This window comes from Dipodomys spectabilis, unplaced genomic scaffold, assembly GCF_019054845.1.
Source record: "Dipodomys spectabilis isolate Male_0828 unplaced genomic scaffold, ASM1905484v1 ptg000126l, whole genome shotgun sequence".
In the NCBI taxonomy this organism is placed as follows: Eukaryota; Metazoa; Chordata; class Mammalia; order Rodentia; family Heteromyidae; genus Dipodomys; species Dipodomys spectabilis.
Window position 1 is genome coordinate 573728 of NW_024870803.1, and position 19622 is coordinate 593349.

Consider the following 19622-nt stretch of genomic DNA (forward strand, 5'->3'; position numbering starts at 1 on the left):
CCTTTATCCCTTTAGCCCTCGTGGCTCTAATTCAGGATCTAAATTAAAAATCAGCTGGGCACAGCAGGCCCATGGTGGAAGCAGCTGAGGCGGGAAGATGGACAGGGCCCTGGAGGTCCAGGCCAGTCTGGGCCCCAGCAAGACCTCTATCTCAAGAAAAGCCTAGTAACACAAAGCAGTAGTATCTACCACCTGTGCCGGGATGAGTCTGTCACTTCATCAGATGAATGGATAGCCGTTCTGTCACACCCAAGCTGAGGCACAGAAGACACATTCCCCAAACTGCAGCTACAGCAGAAAAGGAACGTGCTGTGGATCCAGTGGTAAGGCCCGGTGTGGACGTGTGTGCGTACAGCCATTGGTGAAGGCCCGGTGTGGGCGTGTATGCAGTCAGTGGTAAGGCCCGGTGTGGGCGTGTGTGCAGTCAGTGGTAAGGCCCGGTGTGGGCGTGTGTGCAGTCAGTGGTAAGGCCCGGTGTGGGCGTGTGTGCAGCCAGTGGTAAGGCCTGGTGTGGACGTGTGTGCATACAGTCAGTGGTAAGGCCCAGTGTGGGCGTGTGTGCATACACTCAGTGGTAAGGCCCGGTGTGGGCGTGTGTGCATACAGCCAGTGGTAAGGCCCAGTGTGGACGTGTGTGCATATACTCAGTGGTAAGGCCCGGTGCGGACGTGTGTGCATACAGTCAGTGGTAAGGCCTGGTGTGGGCGTGTGTGCATACGGTCAGTGGTAAGGCCTGGTGTGGGCGTGTGTGCATACGGTCAGTGGTAAGGCCCGGTGTGGACGTGTGTGCATACAGTCAGTGGTTAAGACTTGGCTTGACAGGGAGGCAGGCAGAATTCTAGATAGGCCTCAGCCTTTTCCCTGCCCTGCGGGGAGGGGGAAGCTGCAGTTGTGACAGGTGGCCACTAGAGGGCAGGAAGTCCCCACATCAGACGTGGGCCATGTTGGAGGGGGTAACAATGCTAGGAAGCCAATTGCATTCCTGCAGCCTAACTCCCCAGGCAGACCCCAGGACCAAGCACTCCGACCTGCTCCGCACTTTGTCACCGGTGCCTCCCCCTCCAACTTGGCTAGGCTCCTTGGAACCGAGTTCCCCAGCTTTGCTCTGCCAACACAATACCTGGAGCTGAGCCTGACCACTCATGGCACAGAGCAGCCTGGGTGCCCTGGCCAGCCTTGAGGGCTCACCTGGAATGCTCTCCCACCCCAAGGCCAAAGGAGAAGTATTCCAGACAGGTTCCTGGAGAGGGGGTGGCCCAAGCCACCTGCCCGCCGCACACACCTGCCCCGGGCCTCTCCAGCCAGGCCTTGCAAACCACGGGTGCCTCATGTGGAGCCCCGGGGCACGCCCAGTGCTTGGCCAGCCAAGTGTGACTGCAGCGCTTTGTGAGCTGCCATGTCCCCGTCAGGCCGTGACCAGACCTCAGGCTCTGCCAGGACCTGGGGGAAATCCAGAACCCCCCTCTCGGAACAGGAGTTACCTGATGAAAGGGACCAAACCCAAGGGGAGGGAGGCCTCTTGCTTCCTATTTGGGGGCTGAGTGGGCCTCCAGGACCTTGATCTGCGTGGACCCTTGGCACTGCTGACAGCTGACAGAGCTGCTCAAGGTCGTTTTGACCTTGCCTCCAGGCCTCTCCAGCCTGACCACTCACCAACCCTGCCTGCTGCTTAGTACATCCCCAACCTCCACCCCTCCCTCCCACTCACCAACCCTGCCACCTGCCTAGCACATCCCCTTCCTCCACCCCTCCCTATCCTCCACCCCTCCTTACGTCCCCTTCCTCCACCCCTCCCTACGTCCCCTCCCTCCACCCCTCCCCATGTCCCCATCCTCCACCCCTCCCTGTCCGCCTCACCTCCCATCCCCCACCCCTCTGCATCCTCCACCCCTCCCTGTCCGCCTCACCTCCCATCCCCCACCCCTCTGCATCCTCCACCCCTCCCTGTCCGCCCTCCATAGGCCCAGCAGGATTCTCACCTTCTCCGGAGCTTCCCATGACCCTGCTGCCTAGAGCCACCCCACTCCGCCCCAGCTGCACGCCATCTCTCCAGTCCACAGGATCCCATTCCCTCTCTCTCCTCACCTGTGTCTCCTGTGGGAATGTGAGCACAGCAAAAACCGTATCTCTTGGGTTCAGCTGGCCCCAGGCACCTCCTGGCACCTGGTGCCGTCCAAGGATGGGGGGGGGGGAGGGGGGTTGATGAAGAATGAGTGATCTCTGAGAGATGAAATGATGTGGTGCAAACACACACACACAGTCATTGGAAAACTCAGTGCTGACACATGGAACTGGCATTGTGTGAAGATAAGCGTGTGCACCTGCCAGAGATGTCGCTGGTTGTTTCCAGCTCTGGCTATGTGAACTGTGTGCTATCTCAGAAGCTTCAGGAACACGCATGGACGGCAACAGGAGGCGAGGTGCGCCCTGGGGGCACGCATGGAAGGAAGCGAGGTGCGCCCTGGGGCACGCGTGGAAGGAGGCGAGGTGCGCCCTGGGGGCACGCGTGGAAGGAGGCGAGGTGCGCGGGGGCACGCGAGGAAGGAGGCGAGGTGCGCGGGGGCACGCGTGGAAGGAGGCGAGGTGCGCGGGGGCACGCGTGGAAGGAGGCGAGGTGCGCCCTGGGGGCACGCGTGGAAGGAGGCGAGGTGCGCGGGGTCACGCGTGGAAGGAGGCGAGGTGCGCGGGGGCACGCGTGGAAGGAGGCGAGGTGCGCGGGGGCACGCGTGGAAGGAGGCGAGGTGCGCGGGGGCACGCGTGGAAGGAGGCGAGGTGCGCGGGGGCACGCGTGGACAGGAAGCGAGGTGCGCCGGGGGCACGCGTGGAAGGAAGCGAGGTGCGCGGGGTCACGCGTGGAAGGAGGCGAGGTGCGCCCTGGGGGCACGCGTGGACAGGAGGCGAGGTGCGCCCTGGGGGCACGCGTGGACAGGAGGCGAGGTGCGCGGGGGCACGCGTGGAAGGAAGCGAGGTGCGCGGGGGCACGCGTGGACAGGAGGCGAGGTGCGCCCTGGGGGCACGCGTGGACAGGAGGCGAGGTGCGCCCTGGGGGCACGCGTGGAAGGAGGCGAGGTGCGCCCTGGGGGCACGCGTGGACAGGAGGCGAGGTGCGCGGGGGCACGCGTGGACAGGAAGCGAGGTGCGCGGGGGCACGCGTGGCAGGAAGCGAGGTGCGCGGGGGCACGCGTGGAAGGAGGCGAGGTGCGCCCTGGGGGCACGCGTGGAAGGAGGCGAGGTGCGCACTGGGGCACGCGTGGAAGGAGGCGAGGTGCGCCCTGGGGCACGCGTGGAAGGAGGCGAGGTGCGCCGGGGGCACGCGTGGAAGGAGGCGAGGTGCGCGGGGGCACGCGTGGAAGGAGGCGAGGTGCGCGGGGGCACGCGTGGAAGGAAGCGAGGTGCGCGGGGGCACGCGTGGACAGGAAGCGAGGTGCGCCGGGGGCACGCGTGGAAGGAAGCGAGGTGCGCGGGGTCACGCGTGGAAGGAGGCGAGGTGCGCCCTGGGGGCACGCGTGGAAGGAGGCGAGGTGCGCGGGGTCACGCGTGGAAGGAGGCGAGGTGCGCGGGGGCACGCGTGGAAGGAGGCGAGGTGCGCGGGGGCACGCGTGGAAGGAAGCGAGGTGCGCGGGGGCACGCGTGGACAGGAAGCGAGGTGCGCCGGGGGCACGCGTGGAAGGAAGCGAGGTGCGCGGGGTCACGCGTGGAAGGAGGCGAGGTGCGCCCTGGGGGCACGCGTGGAAGGAGGCGAGGTGCGCGGGGTCACGCGTGGAAGGAGGCGAGGTGCGCGGGGGCACGCGTGGAAGGAGGCGAGGTGCGCGGGGGCACGCGTGGAAGGAGGCGAGGTGCGCGGGGGCACGCGTGGAAGGAAGCGAGGTGCGCGGGGGCACGCGTGGACAGGAAGCGAGGTGCGCCGGGGGCACGCGTGGAAGGAAGCGAGGTGCGCGGGGTCACGCGTGGAAGGAGGCGAGGTGCGCCCTGGGGGCACGCGTGGACAGGAGGCGAGGTGCGCCCTGGGGGCACGCGTGGACAGGAGGCGAGGTGCGCGGGGGCACGCGTGGAAGGAAGCGAGGTGCGCGGGGGCACGCGTGGACAGGAGGCGAGGTGCGCCCTGGGGGCACGCGTGGACAGGAGGCGAGGTGCGCCCTGGGGGCACGCGTGGAAGGAGGCGAGGTGCGCCCTGGGGGCACGCGTGGACAGGAGGCGAGGTGCGCGGGGGCACGCGTGGACAGGAAGCGAGGTGCGCGGGGGCACGCGTGGCAGGAAGCGAGGTGCGCGGGGGCACGCGTGGAAGGAGGCGAGGTGCGCGGGGGCACGCGTGGACAGGAGGCGAGGTGCGCGGGGGCACGCGTGGAAGGAGGCGAGGTGCGCACTGGGGCACGCGTGGAAGGAGGCGAGGTGCGCGGGGGCACGCGTGGACAGGAAGCGAGGTGCGCGGGGGCATGCGTGGAAGGAGGCGAGGTGCGCACTGGGGCACGCGTGGCAGGAAGCGAGGTGCGCGGGGGCACGCGTGGAAGGAGGCGAGGTGCGCCCTGGGGCACGCGTGGACAGGAAGCGAGGTGCGCCCTGGGGGCACGCGTGGAAGGAAGCGAGGTGCGCGGGGGCACGCGTGGACAGGAAGCGAGGTGCGCACTGGGGCACGCGTGGAAGGAAGCGAGGTGCGCCCTGGGGGCACGCGTGGAAGGAAGCGAGGTGCGCCCTGGGGGCACGCGTGGCAGGAAGCGAGGTGCGCGGGGGCACGCGTGGACAGGAGGCGAGGTGCGCGGGGGCACGCGTGGAAGGAGGCGAGGTGCGCCCTGGGGGCACGCGTGGAAGGAGGCGAGGTGCGCCCTGGGGGCACGCGTGGACAGGAGGCGAGGTGCGCCCTGGGGGCACGCGTGGAAGGAGGCGAGGTGCGCGGGGGCACGCGTGGACAGGAGGCGAGGTGCGCGGGGGCACGCGTGGAAGGAAGCGAGGTGCGCCCTGGGGGCACGCGTGGAAGGAAGCGAGGTGCGCCGGGGGCACGCGTGGACAGGAGGCGAGGTGCGCCCTGGGGGCACGCGTGGACAGGAGGCGAGGTGCGCCCTGGGGGCACGCGTGGACAGGAGGCGAGGTGCGCCCTGGGGGCACGCGTGGAAGGAGGCGAGGTGCGCCCTGGGGGCACGCGTGGAAGGAGGCGAGGTGCGCGGGGGCACGCGTGGAAGGAGGCGAGGTGCGCGGGGGCACGCGTGGAAGGAGGCGAGGTGCGCGGGGGCACGCGTGGAAGGAAGCGAGGTGCGCCCTGGGGGCACGCGTGGAAGGAGGCGAGGTGCGCGGGGGCACGGGTGGACAGGAGGCGAGGTGCGCGGGGGCACGCGTGGAAGGAGGCGAGGTGCGCGGGGGCACGCGTGGAAGGAGGCGAGGTGCGCGGGGGCACGCGTGGAAGGAGGCGAGGTGCGCGGGGGCACGCGTGGAAGGAGGCGAAGTGCGCCTGGGACACGCGTGGACAGGAGGCGAGGTGTGCCCTGGGGCACGCGTGGAAGGAGGCGAAGTGCGCCTGGGACACGCGTGGACAGGAAGGGAGGTGCGCCTGGGGACGCCGGACCGACCAGGCCCGCCCGCAGGGCTCCCGGTCCCAGCGGGAGGCTGGGCGGCTCAGCGCCTGTCCGTCTGCCCGGCGGTCTGTCCGGCCGACGGGGCGGTGCTGAGCTGCTTCCTCGCGTGGGGCCGTCTCAGCGGGCCCCAGGTCGCGGGCGGGTTCCACCCTCCGCCCACCAGGCCGCGTAGGCCGCCCGGGGACGCTGGCCTGGGCCGGGGCCGGCCTGCGCAAGCCGGTCCGGCTACCTCCGTGCCTCCCCGCCTCCCCCGAGCCACAGAGCCCGGGCGCCAGAGCCGGCGCCAAGCGGGCGGGGAAACGGCTGCGGCGGCCAGCGGGGCTGCCGACCGTGCGCGTGCGCGTGCGCGTGCGCGTGCGCCGGTCCGGGGCTCGGCGCCTCGGTGCCAACGGCCCAGCGCGCTGACTGCGCCACGTCGGGGTCCGTCCTGAGCCTCAACAGGCCCGGGCCCTCAGGCCCCTCGGCTGGCATCACCAGCGCCCCCGACCCCAGCGCGGGGCGCGCCCAGGGCGGGCCGGGACGCCAAGGTGACCTTGGGGCCTGCGGGCGGGGCGACGGCCCCGAGAGCGCGAGCGGCGTGGGGTCCGCCCCGGACTGGACTGGAGGGGCCGTCGCGCGCGCGCCCGCGAGGGCCTAGCAACCGCCGGCCAATCCCCGCCCGCTCCGGCCGTTTCCGACAGCAGGTCCCGCCCCGCGTCGCGCCGGGGGGCGGGGAAGGTGTGTGGCCGGTGCGAGCCAATCCGAGACGCCTATTTCAGCGCTACTCCTTCCCATAGGCTGGGAGCTGGGCGGCCGTAAGGCGTGGCCGAGCGTCGTGAGGCGGGCCCTGGAGCTTCGCGGCGGGCCGCGGAGGGTCTACGGTGGAGTCTGCGTTCCGGGCCGGCACCGCGGGGCCGAGCAGCTGCGTCTCCGCCATGGCCGGGGCGCTGGTCCGAAGAGCGGCGGACTATGTCCGGAGCAAGGATTTCCGGGACTACCTCATGAGGTGAGGCGGGCTTGGGGCCGGGATGCGGCCGCTCGCGCGGAGGACGCGGAGAACGGGAGGGGAGGACCGTGGACCCGGTCGCCGTGGACCCGGCGGGAGGCGCGGTGGCGGGACGAGCCCGCGCAGCCCCTCCCCGCCTACACCGCGGGCTGCGGACACGGGGGAGGACGGAGGGGACGACGGTGGGGGGGGGACGGAGGGGACGACGGGGAGGGGGGACGGAGGGGACGACGGGGAGGCCGCCCCGGGGGAGGACGGGGGGGACGACGGGGAGGGGGGACGGAGGGGACGACGGGGAGGCCGCCCCGGGGGAGGACGGGGGGGACGACGGGGAGGGGGGATGGAGGGGACGACGGGGAGGCCGCCCCGGGGGAGGCCGCCCCGGGGGAGGACGGAGGGGACGACGGGGAGGCCGCCCCGGGGGAGGACGGGGGGGACGACGGTGGGGGGCACGGAGGGGACGACGGGGAGGCCGCCCCGGGGGACGACGGGGAGGCCGCCCCGGGGAAGGACGGGGGGACGACGGTGGGGGGCACGGGGTGAAGGACGGGGGCCGGGAACCGGAGAGGTTGCTCTTCTCGCCCTGTTCAGCCCTGGTGGACAGCTAAGGCCAGGAAGGCAGAAAGCCCGCGACCACCGCCCAAGGGCGTGGGGCGAAGGCGCCCTGCGTTCAGATAGTGTTGGGGCTAAGGGCAGGACTCGGCCGGCTGTGAGGCTAGCGTCGGCTCCCTAAGCCATCAGAGGAGGACGCGCAGCGCCCCTCCCGCCCTTCCGAAAGAAGGGCTCTCGGGGCCTGGCCAGGACCCCAGTGACACCCGACTGGCCTCTCCTACAGGGAGAATACAGAGATGCACCCCGTTCTCTTCTATTTTAATGTATTTAACAGACTACGTCGTCCAACCTTTTCCTTTCAAGATTAAGAAAATTAACCTCTTATGACACTTGTTTTTCCATTTATTTATTTGTTTTGGTGTCAGTCCTGGGGCTTGAACTAAAGGCTTGGGCACTGTCCCTGAGCTTATTTTGCTATTTTGCTCAAGGCGAGCACTCTACCACTTGAGCCACAGCTCCACTTCTGGTTGTTGTTGTTGGGGGGATAGTAGTTTAGTGGAGATGGTCACAAATTTTTCCATCCAGGTTGGCGTCTAACCAAGATCTTCAGATCTCAGACTTCTGAGTAGGTAGGATTATTATAGGAGGCATGAGCCGCTGGCACCTGGTTCTCAAACATTTTTATACTTGCTTTCTCCCATGTTAATGGAATTACACTTGGTTAACTAAGGAAAAGAAGGGAAGATGGTGCTGGGAAAGCTCAGAGACAGCAGAATAGGACTAGAAGAATAACTTCCCAGTTAGGGCCCCAGCAAGTCACTCCCAACAGGCTTTAGTTGCCTGTAAAATGACAGTAGTCTCTGTTGTTGGAGTGTCCAGAAAGCTAAAAATGAAATTACATGGGGATGTGGAAATACTTGCAAATGCCAAATCATGGTATGTCTAATCTACCCTTCTGTTTTGGCTTTTGTAAGCAGAAGCTTTTTTTGTGTGTCAGTTGCCCTGAGTTCGAACTCAAGGCCTGGGCACTGTCCCTGAGCCTCTCTGTGCTCAGGCTAGAACTCTACCACTTGAGCCACAGCACCACTTCTGGCTTTTGAGTGTTTAATTGGAGATAGGAGAATCTCATGGGAACTTTTCTGCCTGGGCTGGGTTTGAACTGTGATCCTTAGCCTTCAGCTTCCTGAGAGCAGAAACACGTAAAGGCTCACTGTTACAAAGAAAGTTAACATCTTAAGTGTGAGGTGCACAGGGTTGTGACATGAGCCTTGTTTTCTCTGCCATTCTTGACATCAGCAGGATCTCACAATTGGGCTGTCACACAGTGTTTGAGGCCACATTGTAGGCAGGCATTAGAACTTCCTGGAAGCTCTTAATGTCAACATTTTCCTCCCTTAGAAAAAGAAAAAGTTTCTAGTCTTTCTTTCTCCTCATCACTAGCTCATACATCTTGCGCACCTGCAATGCATTGCATTGCTTTACCGCCTATAGGAGAGTGAAGATTTCCCACACTAAAGTGCTTCCAGAATTAAATAATAAGTTTGCTTAGTTTTTCAGCAACTGTGCTGAAAAATAATTGACATAATTCATATAAACTTTTTTCAATCATTTTATGAGTAAGACAATTTTTCTTGCTGAAGTAGATTACTGCTTGGGTTTTAAATGATGGTTGTTCAGGGGTTTTGTTTTTGGTTTTCACTGAAGAGTAGGTTAAGAAGTCAGACTCTTGGGCTGGGAAGGTGGCTCCGTTGTAGAGTGCTTGCCTTGCATGCAGGAGGCCCTGGGTTCAATTCCTCAGCACCACATAAGCAAAAAAAAAAAAAAAAAAAAACCAGAAGTGGCGCTGTGGTTCAAGTGGTAGAGTACTAACCTTGAGCTGAAGAGCTGAGGGACAGCGCCCAGGCCCACAGTTCAGGCCCCACGACCGGACCCAAAAAAAAAAAAAAGGAAGTCAGACTCTTGCCTGACAGTAGTGGCTCGTGCAATCCCAGCTCTGGAGGAGGCTGAGATCTGAGCATCACGGTTCAAGGTCATTCCCATCAGGAAAGTCTGTGAGACTCTTATCTCCAATTAACCTCCAGAAAACCAAATGTGAGCTGTGGCTCAAAGTGATAGAGCGCTAACCTTGAGCAAAAGAACTCAGTCAGTGCCTGGGCCCCAAATTCAAGCCCCACAATCACCACTACCAACAAAAAACAAAGAGTAATTTGGCCTGGCACTTAGCTGGTCAAAATGAAATGAAATGACAGTAAGGAATTCTGTAAACTAGACTATCAAGGTATCGAGACTGTCAGGGCTGGTCCTGTCCACCTGCAGCGTCGCTAGACTTTCAGTGGTCTAAAGTTACAGGGCGGGAGATGGTCAGGCTGCACACAGGGTGTGGGAAACGACCGAGCAAGGAGATGCGGGCAAAGAAGGTGAACAAGAGTGTCTGAAACCATTGCTGAAGGCATTAGCATTCTCCTTAGACCCCAAACTGACACTTGGGTTTTGGTGTCTCAAGCTTTCTTCTTGTCCAAATGCCCAGCCCTCTTTTTCTTAAAAAACAAAACAAAAAAAAAAAAACTTTCCTATTGTGAATCACTAACAAAATAGCTTTTTTTCCCTCTGACTTTCTTCTTGTTCTTCCTCTTGGACTTTTGATTAGGAAGATTAAATTTGAATGAACAATACAGTTTTGAGGTAGGTCTTAAGAACTGAGTTAATCAAGTTTGTTAGAATAGAGGTAAATGTACACATGTATCCACACACTTATTTGGTATACATGCAAGGATGTTTTCTTAAAGTAGAACCTAGATCATGCAGTGCTTTTTTTTTTTTATTTGTTTGGTGTATGTGCTTGGATTAGGGGCTTGAACTCAAGACCTGGGCACTGTCTGTTAGCTGCCACTGTACCACTTGGGCCATAGCTCAACTTACAGCCTTTTGCTGGTTGGAGATAAGCCTTGTGGATATTCCTGCCCAGGCTGGGTTCTAATTATGATCCTCAGATCTCAGCCTCCTGAATACCTAGGAATACAGGTGTGAGTCATCAGCACCTGGCTTCTGTGCGTGTGTGTGTGTGTGTGTGTGTGTGTGTATGTGTGTATACGTATGTACGTGTACGTGTGTGTGCATACGTGTATGTGTGTGTGTACACATGCGTATGTGCCAGTCCTGGAGCTTGAACTCAGGGCCTAGGTACTGCCCCTGAGCTTCTTTTGCTCAAGGCCAGTACTCTATAACTTGAACTACAGCTCCATTTCAGATATTTTTTAGAAGTTTATTGCAGATAAGAGTCTCATGGACTCTCCTGCTCTGGCTGGCTGTGAACTGTGATCCTTAGATCTCAGCCTCCTAAGTAGCTTGGTTTGTATATGTGCCAGCTCCTCAGTGTTTGTTTGCCAGTCCTGGGACTTGAACTCGGGGCCTGGGTACTGTCCCTGAGCTTCTTTTGCTCAAGGCTAGCACTCTACTACTTGAGCCACAGCACCCCTCCCAGCTTTTTCTGTTTATGTGACACTGAGGAATGGAATCCAGGGCATCATGCATGCTAGGCAAGCACTCTACCACTAAGCCACATTCCCAGCCCCTTTGTTTGTTTTTAATCAGACATTTAACATTCAGGAAGAAAGCATTGAAAGCTCTCATAACTCATTCAACCGTTACTGTAGATACCAAGTACCACTGTAGGGAGTTCAGAAGTAATAAGAGACACGAGGAGACACAGAAGAGACAAGTAACACAGAAGAGACACAGAAAAAACAGAAGTAACACACCTCTCAGGCTTAACCAGCCCATCATTATTAAAATCCAGCAGCCTGTGCCTCTCCAACTTGGCATTTGCCAAGAAGGATTCCCCGCAAGGTCTTGCTATCAGCCGAAGAGCCACAGGGCACAGCTCCATCTGAGAGTGCAGGGTGTGAGAATCAGTGCAGATAACTAAAGATGTGCAATTGCTTTCATTGTGTGTTCAAATTAAAACATTTTGACCTATTATAAATTTAATGCTTTTTTTTTTTTTTTTGCTGATCATGGGGCTTGAACTCTGGGCCTGGGCGCTGTCCCTCAGCTCTTCAGCTCAAGGCGAGTGCTTTACCACTTGAGCCACAGCACCACTTCCAGCTTTTTCTGCTTATGTGGTGCTAAGGAATTGAACCCAGGGCCTCATGCTTGCAAGGCAAGCACTCTACCTTCCCAGCCCCTGATACTTCTTTATTATTCTCAGTGTGACTTGTACAAATTCTAAAATCCCACATGACTTGTGAGATATTTTTCTTGTTGTTTGTTTGTCATATGCTGGTCTGGAACTTGTTATGTAGCCCAGGCTGGCCTCAAACAATCTTTTCCTCAGCTCCCAACGCCTGAGCGCTGGGGATTATACGTGTGGCGCACTATACCCAGTTGTCGAGTGTGTGTGTGTGGCTTTATATTTTTACTGGATACCTCTGTTTTAAAAGATGAAGCTTGGGGGGCCGGGAAGGTGGCTCAGTGGTAGAGTGCTTGCCTTGCATGCATGAGGCCCTGGGTTCCATTCCTCAGCACCACATAAGCAAAAAGAAAAAAGCCGGAAGTGGGCCTGTGGCTCAAGTGGTAGAGCGCTAGCCTTGAGCTGAAGAGCTGAGGGACAGTGCTCAGGCCCAGAGTTCAGGCCCCACGACTGGACCCTCCCCTCCCCCCCCCCAAAAAAAGATGAAGGTTATTTTCAATAGAATTAAGATTTAATTTCCTTAGGTCAAAGTTGCTATTAGATGTGATATTTGAAACTTTCAAAATGTCCCTGACCAGTGCTGAGGTCTGCTAGTGGACCATGAGTGGTGAGTGCTAAGAGCCACTGGAAGCCTCTGATGGTCTTTTTTCTTCCCCTATGTCTCTGGATCGGAACCTCTGTGATCCCTGGTGCTTCCTGACGACACAGCACGGTGAGCACAGTGTTTCTGTCCATTCCAGGCTCAGTGCCACTGCCTGTCACCACTGCAGGAAGACCGTGTGAACCTGGTGCTAGATAAACCTGTGTTGATGCATGCGCCTCGTGCTCTGGGACGGGTCTGTATATGGAGACCACCATGCAGAGTAGGATCTGAGATTAAATTAGGGAGGTAAAGCAGAGGAGGGGAGTTCACTATGGAAACACAGAGGAGAAAAGGGAGGTGACCATCATAGGGTGAGCAGAAAAAAATCATAGGTGCTCTTCTTACAGAGATCTGAGGAATAAGAAAAAAGGGCCATATCTCATTGAAATAAAAGGAATGAAGGCCTTCCTTGGCTAATTATGTAACTCAGATAATAGCCAGTGTGACTCTCAAAGGCCTTCACTGTGCTGGCTAAATACTGGTAGAGGTGTTTAAATCTTGGGCCTCCTGGCTTATATTGAAGCATGTCAAACAAACATTTCAAAAATTTTTACTTCATGCCAAATTTAATTATCATTTACTTTTCTTGTGTTTCCACTTCTCAGTATTTTTAAACAGGCTTTAATGAACCCCAGTCAATAATAGAAAAAGCAAGTCTCAAAATACATTTCAATAAATCCAGAGTCTGGATCTATGTTAAACACTGTTGGAAGACATCCAGTGTCAGCCATTTTCAGTGGCTAGAGTTCTCATGACTAAAATGGGCATTTAGTCAACAATGCGGAGATTCCTTCTAATTTTAAAATATTTGCAAACTAAATAAAGAAACAATTTTGATCTAATGGACAAGCCATTAGCCTTATTTCATTTTAGCAGTTAAATGAAAATGGACATAGTTGCTCTTCAAATACAGCTTTATCTTGATAAGTTACTATGGGGGTAGTTGTGTAATGAAAAACTGTTGGTCCATATCTTTACTATCAGGTTTTGCCTTTCAAAAATATTTTCCAATCTTAATTTCTCATCATCTGCGATCCTGGCTCAGATTTCCAAGTCCTCTAATCATAATGTAATAATTCCTCTGAGCAAAAATAATTTACTAAATTACTTGCTCCAGAAAATATCCAAATTAGGTCTACATTTTGAGTTATTAATCACCAACTTAATGAAAACTTGAAAAAATACTGTTGCTAGATTTAAATGCATTATGGAGGATAAGTCTAACAAGGTTTAAACCAAGCAAGAGAGAATTGTGTCAGAAGATGTTGGACTGCTGGCTCACTTGTGAAAACCATCCAAAACTTAAGCTACCAAACCTGCAGTCTGTGCACATGAAGGTTCATTTCCCATATTCATACTGTTTAAGGGAAAGGAGTGGCAGCTGCCCATCCTCTACCTGACTTTTCCTCCTCTCTCTCCCTGCCCCTCGCTGTAGCACTTCTGGGGCCCAGTAGCCAACTGGGGTCTCCCCATTGCCGCCATCAACGACATGAAGAAGTCTCCAGACATCATCAGCGGGCGGATGACATTTGGTGAGGACACAGCTGGGGTAACGGGAGGAGGCCACGCAGGTGGAGACTCCTGTGGGCGTGGCAGTTGGTAGAAACCGATGCTTTAGTTGCTATGTCACTTAAAGAAGAGAGTGGTGCTGAGGAGCGCCCTCTCTGTGGTGAGTAGAATCGGGATTGAAGTAGTTGATAGCAATTGGTACCTTCCAAACTTAGTGCACTCCTCTGTAAAAAAGGGTGGTCTGAATCAGTCTCAAGGACAGCCTGACATTTCTATTCAAAACTTGACTTGGAAACCTATCAGGTGTACTTGAAACCCCAACATTTGAACCTAAAACCAATGCTGAAGGGATAAACAGAACTTCTTTCAGAGAACAGGTTGTAAGTAACTCGAAGGAGGGGGGAGGGGGGAGGGGGAAAAACTGGCCAGAATATTCCTGTTCACATTGTGCCCACACGTGGTAAGAAGGGTTTCCGTGGCTTGCCGCTGTCAGAGGCGTAGGCAGAGCCTCTTGTCATGTGCCAGGGTCTGGCACAAGAGGCTCCATCTTTACAGTGGACCATTAGCCCGCGTTCCCTGGATCCTCACCTGTCTGATTTGGTATTTTTTCCGCAGCGCTCTGTTGTTATTCTCTGACGTTCATGAGATTTGCCTATAAGGTTCAGCCTCGAAACTGGCTGCTGTTTGCGTGCCACGCCACCAATGAGGTGGCCCAGCTCATCCAGGGAGGACGGCTCATCCAATACCAGTGAGCAGAATTCTATTGCTTGGGGGCTGGGAAGGTGGCTCAGTGGTAGAGCGCTTGCCTTGCATGCATGAGGCCCTGGGTTCGATTCCTCAGCACCACATAAGAAAAAAGAAAAAAGCCAGAAGTGGGGCTGTGGCTCAAGTGGTACAGTGCTAGCCTTGAGCTGAAGAGCTGAGGGACAGCGCCCAGGCCCAGAGTTCAGGCCCCACGACCGGACCCCTCCCAAAATAATAATAATAATTCCATTGCTTTGTGTGGAGGAATTGGTGAGAAGCTGAGACGGCTTACGTGGCGGAGGGAGCTGCAGTGTGAGCACCCGTGGAAACTGGGTTTTTTCAGCATGGTAGTTAATAGGAGGCAGGACCTTAACCATTTGTATAAAATCAAAAGTGAAACAAATGGTTCATGACCAGCCAGGAGCTGGTGGTTGTACCTACAAGCGTAGCTAACTCAGGAAGCCGAGGCAGGAAAGTTCACGAAACTTTTATCTCAAACTAAACGTGAAGAAGCCACAAGTAGAGCTGTGGCTTAACTGGTAGAGTGCTAGTCTTGAGCAAAAAGAAAAGCTTGAGGCAGCGCCAAGGTCTTGTGTACAAGTCCCATGATTGGCACAAAAAAAGTTGCATCATAGTGTCTTCCACAAGACACAGTGGAATTTTGTTTCTCAACAGTTTCTCTGAACTTTTCCAGGATGGGTCAAAAGGCCTCTGCATAACCATGGAACTGCTCTTGCCGGACAGCACCCAGCCCCCACTGCGTGTCACCGATCCCCTCCACGGGAATGGCCTTGCCAAGGGGAAAGTGCCCAACTCCTGCTCTCTCACACCATCGTGTAGAGGTGGTGGAGACTCCCTCACCCCCACTCTTCTGCCTTCCCAGTGCTGAATGCTTTATTTCTCTTCAGCTCCAAAAAGGGAGCTGACTTAATCATGCCTGATGAGGATTTCATGAGTACTATATGTATACTTCTCTTGGGATTTGCTTAATAGACATCAACAAAAACAAAACTGTGTAAGTACTAACACTTTGGGTACTCGGAATTCTTGGCTTCAGTGACCCTAGACACCCAACAGCTGGCCATATACCTAAAATCTGACTTCCATGTTGAGAAGTACCTTCTTATTCATGCAGTGTGTACACTGAGATGCTGTAACTTAAAGGCAATAAATGACTTAAATATTTATTTAAGGCTAAATATCTTGCTATAGTTGTTAGGAAATTGCAAAATTCGCTGACAAGTGAAAAACAGAACTAGTGACTAGAGGAAGTGAGCTGGGTGGAGGGGCAGATTCTTCTGGAAACCTCCATAGCCCCACTGTCAGAATGCTTGTGCCCCGTCACACATGTCTTCTCTCTTTCAAAGGTCTTGTGAAGCAAGCAGCCCTTCTATAGCGGGAGGCGTGGGGCACAGACTCTGCGGGCCCGGCCAGCCCTTGACTCCCTCCTTGCCTGCCAAATTGCATCTGGGGCTGTGGCCAAGCAGACTGGCAGGAGTGGTGCCCACACGCGGCTCCCAGAGGCTCATGTTCCACAGCCACGGAAGGTAGAGACCGTAGTGGAGGAGCCAAGAGGAGCCATGGGTGTCTGTTGAGTTGTACTGTTTTCTCTCCTTTAGTTACTTCTCACATGTAGGACACAGAATGGCACAGCAGTGGCCTCCTGGGCTTCTCTGCCCAGCTGACTTCTCCCCCCAACTCCCCTTCTCCCCACACTAGTCAGTCAGGCTTTAGGGTTGTGAATCTTTCCCTTCCTTTCAAACCTTATGCCAGTTTCTGTCCCTCTGGTTTGTGTACTGAGTATGAGCATGGCAAAGAGTTAGCAGCTCCCCGGGGCTGGCTTTGGTATTTTTCTGTCCTTGATTGCTTTTGATTAGCAATGCCCAATGAACTGGTCTGACTCAAGAGAGCAGTGGCTTAATCCCAAGGACTAGAAAACACTGGTCCCAGTGCTTAGTTACTGTCTTGCCTTACTATTTCCTTACTATTTTCTGTGTTTTTGGAGCTCACTAAGGGCAGTGTAATCCCATTACAAGAGGGTTGGGGTTGAAGTAGTGATGGCTGGAGTAGAAACTACAAACCAAGGGTCAGCATGATGGAAACCTGTTTGCTTTATAAGCCCATCAGTGTATATTTGAATTTTTAAATCACCCCCAAGTCATTTTAAAGGTAAGGAGTAAGTTCATTCCAATAACAAACAGTGTGAAGACTGCAATGAACTGAGGCTAACTTCTAGGATGCCCCCAGTACCAGTGGTCAGGGCTCCAGGCCCAGTTGGTGTGTGTGCCTGCAGCTTCCCTGACAGGCATTTCCTTGGGGGCAGAGGTGCTGATGAGAAGCCTTCTCGTACAAACCAGCATGCTGAGGCTGCCTGGTGAGGCCTGGCCCGGGCGCACACGCCTGCGCACGGGGCCTCTCCAGGCAGCCACACCTGCCGCCGGTGGGAAGGAGGAAAAATCAGTGGGCTCTTGTTTTGTAATTCTCTGATCTGCAGCTGGCCCAGAGCCCCTTCCCTAAGGTTTCTCAGCCTTATTCCTAGTAAGTGTTGTCCTAATGCAACGCTGCCTCTCTAAGGCCAAGTGCAATGATTTGTTTCTGTCTTTTAATATTCTTGCCTTCTTATTTATTATGCAGAATTTACAGACAGTAATGAGAAAATAAGCACAAGTGGGCAAGTACCTGGGGACACTGACGTTTTATCAGATCATTGGGAAGACAGTAGCCACAAAAATAATGACTTCTGTTTTAAAGTCTTAAAAGACTGCACCATCACAAGCAAAGGCAGCACAGCTCTGATGTCAATCCTGGCATTTCCCGACTGAGAGCCTGATGCCTCCTGAAATGTCTGGAGAGGCTGAATATCGCAGTCCTGGTTTTACCCTGAGGAGGACTCCTGAGAAGTGACTTGAGCCAGTTTAGAAGCCTAGGCTCCCAAGGTTCTGTTTTGGCTTTGGTGATTGCATAAAGAGTAGTCCCAGACCTCTTCCTTGTGAAAGCTTGCCACAGGTAAAATCTACCTGACTGTTGACTTGTAGTTGGCCAATATTTGTTCGCCTGCAGGCACAGAACTTCATTTGTCTGTTTCTGGTACTCAGAGAGGGTGGTACATCTCAGGCCACCCCTGTAACGCCTTCTATCAGGGCTGGCTCAGTGGTGGCTTCTGCTCCATTCACGGAACCAGCTTACAAACGCGGGCCTACTTAAAGGCTCTATTCAATATTTTTCTATCCAACTAAGTTATGGATCTGGTGCCGTTTCAGTTATAGTCATTATTTTGAATATTTTTCTACATTGAGCATGATTGATGGACTCATGAGTTTTCATAGGGATAAGATGATGCTATGGAAGTTTGCTTCTTGAGCTTACTCGGGAGTTGGTCAAATGTCATGCCTTTGGCCAGATAACCTTTGCCCAGATCCCACTGATGTTGGAGAACTTCCACGTTCTCTGACACAAGATGCCCCCTCATCTCCCTACTCCACTGCCCAAGGCTCAGAGGAGACCCCCACCAAGGAGCTCAGGCTGTGAGGGATGTGCATGTTGGTCTGCCAGGCACAGCCACCCAGCGCACCCAGCTCCATGGGTCGCAGCCACCCTGCACATGTCTGCTCCACAGGACTCTGCTTTTGGCCCTTTCAGTGCTTTTCAAGAATAAAGCACAGTTCCTCTGGATGTTTCTGCTTAATCTCTGGCTTTATCATTGAACCCCTTCCTCTTAAACCAAATGACATCAATTTTTTTAAAAACAGGCATTTTATTCTCCCTGGCTTTACCCTAGAAAAAGGTTTAGAGTAATAACTATTACCCCAGACAGTAACACAGATAAATATGTTTGGATGTCTTATAATTTTGTCCTTAGGAGATGTGTCCTGAACAGCTGGGATGCTAGGTGAGTGCAACATGTCTGGCTTGATGGTTACATGAGTCTCACTTTTTGTCTGGGCTGGCCTTAACCTCTTGATCCCATTTTTCAATTAAGCTGGGATTCCAGGCATGAGCCATTACACTCAGCAAAGTGGACTTTCTTTTGGTCTCAAATGAATCTGTGTTTAATTTTCCTGTGGGGGACTTTAATTACATGCATACCTGAGCTCTTGAGGAACTTGTTTGAAATCTTTATTCAAAGTCAAAACGCAGACCACAACTAAATGCCCTTCCTTCAAAGTGTAGCGGTGGAGAACTTCCTTGCCAGCTGCTGAGGTGTGGTTCTATCCCAGGACAACACCCTGGCCTGATGGGGATGGCATCACACCTCGCCTCAGTGCCGGGCTTCTTCAGCCCCAGAGAATGTGTTTCTAAAGCAGTGCCACAGAGCAGCCTCTGGAAGCCTGGCAGCCCCACACATGCACCAAACACCTGGGACTCCTTCTCTATCACTGATTGTAAATGAGCCAAATAGCCCAGGAAAGGTAAGACTGCCTTGGTGAGAACCTTTACTCTGCCCACATGAGTTTATTTGCACACATAATTTGTACAAATGAGAGGCTTGTTTGCAACAGCATTTAGAGGCACACAGGCTAGCAAAGAAGACCTCCCTCCAGGTCAAATGCCTACAGACTAGCTCTGAGCTGAAGCCTCACTTTTGCTGCTTCTTTCCTCTTCTATCCCACCTCCTCGTTTGCTGCTTGGGGTGAGGGCAGTGCTGAGGAGGAGGAAGTAAACTGCCTCAAAAGAACCACTGGTGCCAAAGAGGAAGAGAGGTGAGGGCCACACTAGAGTTGTGGAAGGTCTGAGGAAGTGTAAGTTTCATGGTAGAGAGTTGGCACAGGACATCCACTGATACAAAAACAAGTTTGATGTAATGTTTGAATAATGGGATTTTCCTGGAACTTTGTACTTATTAGAAAATTAATGATCAATTTTCTCAAAAATATTTTTGTCACGTTTTTATCTCATGATTCCTCTGTTTTAAACCTTTGATTGGCTTTATTCTAAGACCTTTTTAGAAGCTCTCTGCCAGCAACTGTTAAAAGTGCTGTGGAAGTTCATGAAAAGGGTAACAGTCACTCTGACAACTAGAGGATTCCCTAACTTTGGAGGAAGTAAAAAGGCCCAGGACTGACTGCTGAGCCTAGAAAAACCACTAACCTCTGAGGTCAAATGAACCTGTAAATTAAAAGAGCTGTGGTTGTGTATGGACATGATGGATCTGAAGCCTTCCTCTGCCTGAAGTCCTATGCAGAATAGCACTGTATCCTCCTTCAACCTTCCCGAGCATACTCAGTGCAAGAAACATTAGCCAAGCCCCTAGACACTGTACTCATACACCAGATTGATCCTGCCTCAGGAAGACACTGCTGACAACCAGGCAGCACCCCTGTGGCAGGTAGCCCATGAATGGCCCAAGCCCTTTCCCTCTCCACATTCATACTGTGTGATTCCCCACCATCACCACCACCTGCCCACCGCCCCGAAGTGGCTCCAGACCATGACTCA

The 19622-nt window shown here is 55.2% G+C and overlaps 1 protein-coding gene across 2 annotated transcripts; it reads left to right on the plus strand.

The window, feature by feature from the left end:
* Positions 1-6406: 6406 nt before the first annotated feature.
* Mpc1 (mitochondrial pyruvate carrier 1) lies at positions 6407-15370 on the plus strand. 2 transcript variants are annotated; one of them, XM_042689718.1, is made up of 5 exons: positions 6409-6549; positions 11999-12002; positions 13369-13465; positions 14058-14190; positions 14881-15370. In XM_042689718.1, exons 1-5 carry the CDS (start codon positions 6479-6481, stop codon positions 14903-14905), a joined length of 330 nt encoding a protein of 109 aa, XP_042545652.1. In that variant the 5' UTR covers positions 6409-6478; the 3' UTR covers positions 14906-15370. The 2 variants fall into 2 exon arrangements, with proteins under 2 accessions (XP_042545653.1, XP_042545652.1); XM_042689719.1 differs by lacking the exon at positions 11999-12002 and having other exon boundaries at positions 6407-6549.
* Positions 15371-19622: the final 4252 nt, after the last annotated feature.

Coding starts and splice junctions, on each gene's coding strand:
- Mpc1 (XM_042689718.1), top strand. CDS start 6,479: ATGGCCGGGGCGCTGGTCCGAAGAGCGGCGGACTATGTCCGGAGCAAG. Junction 13,466..14,057: donor CAGCGGGCGGATGACATTTG/GTGAGGACACAG, acceptor TTTTTTCCGCAG/CGCTCTGTTGTTATTCTCTG. Junction 14,191..14,880: donor GGACGGCTCATCCAATACCA/GTGAGCAGAATT, acceptor GAACTTTTCCAG/GATGGGTCAAAAGGCCTCTG.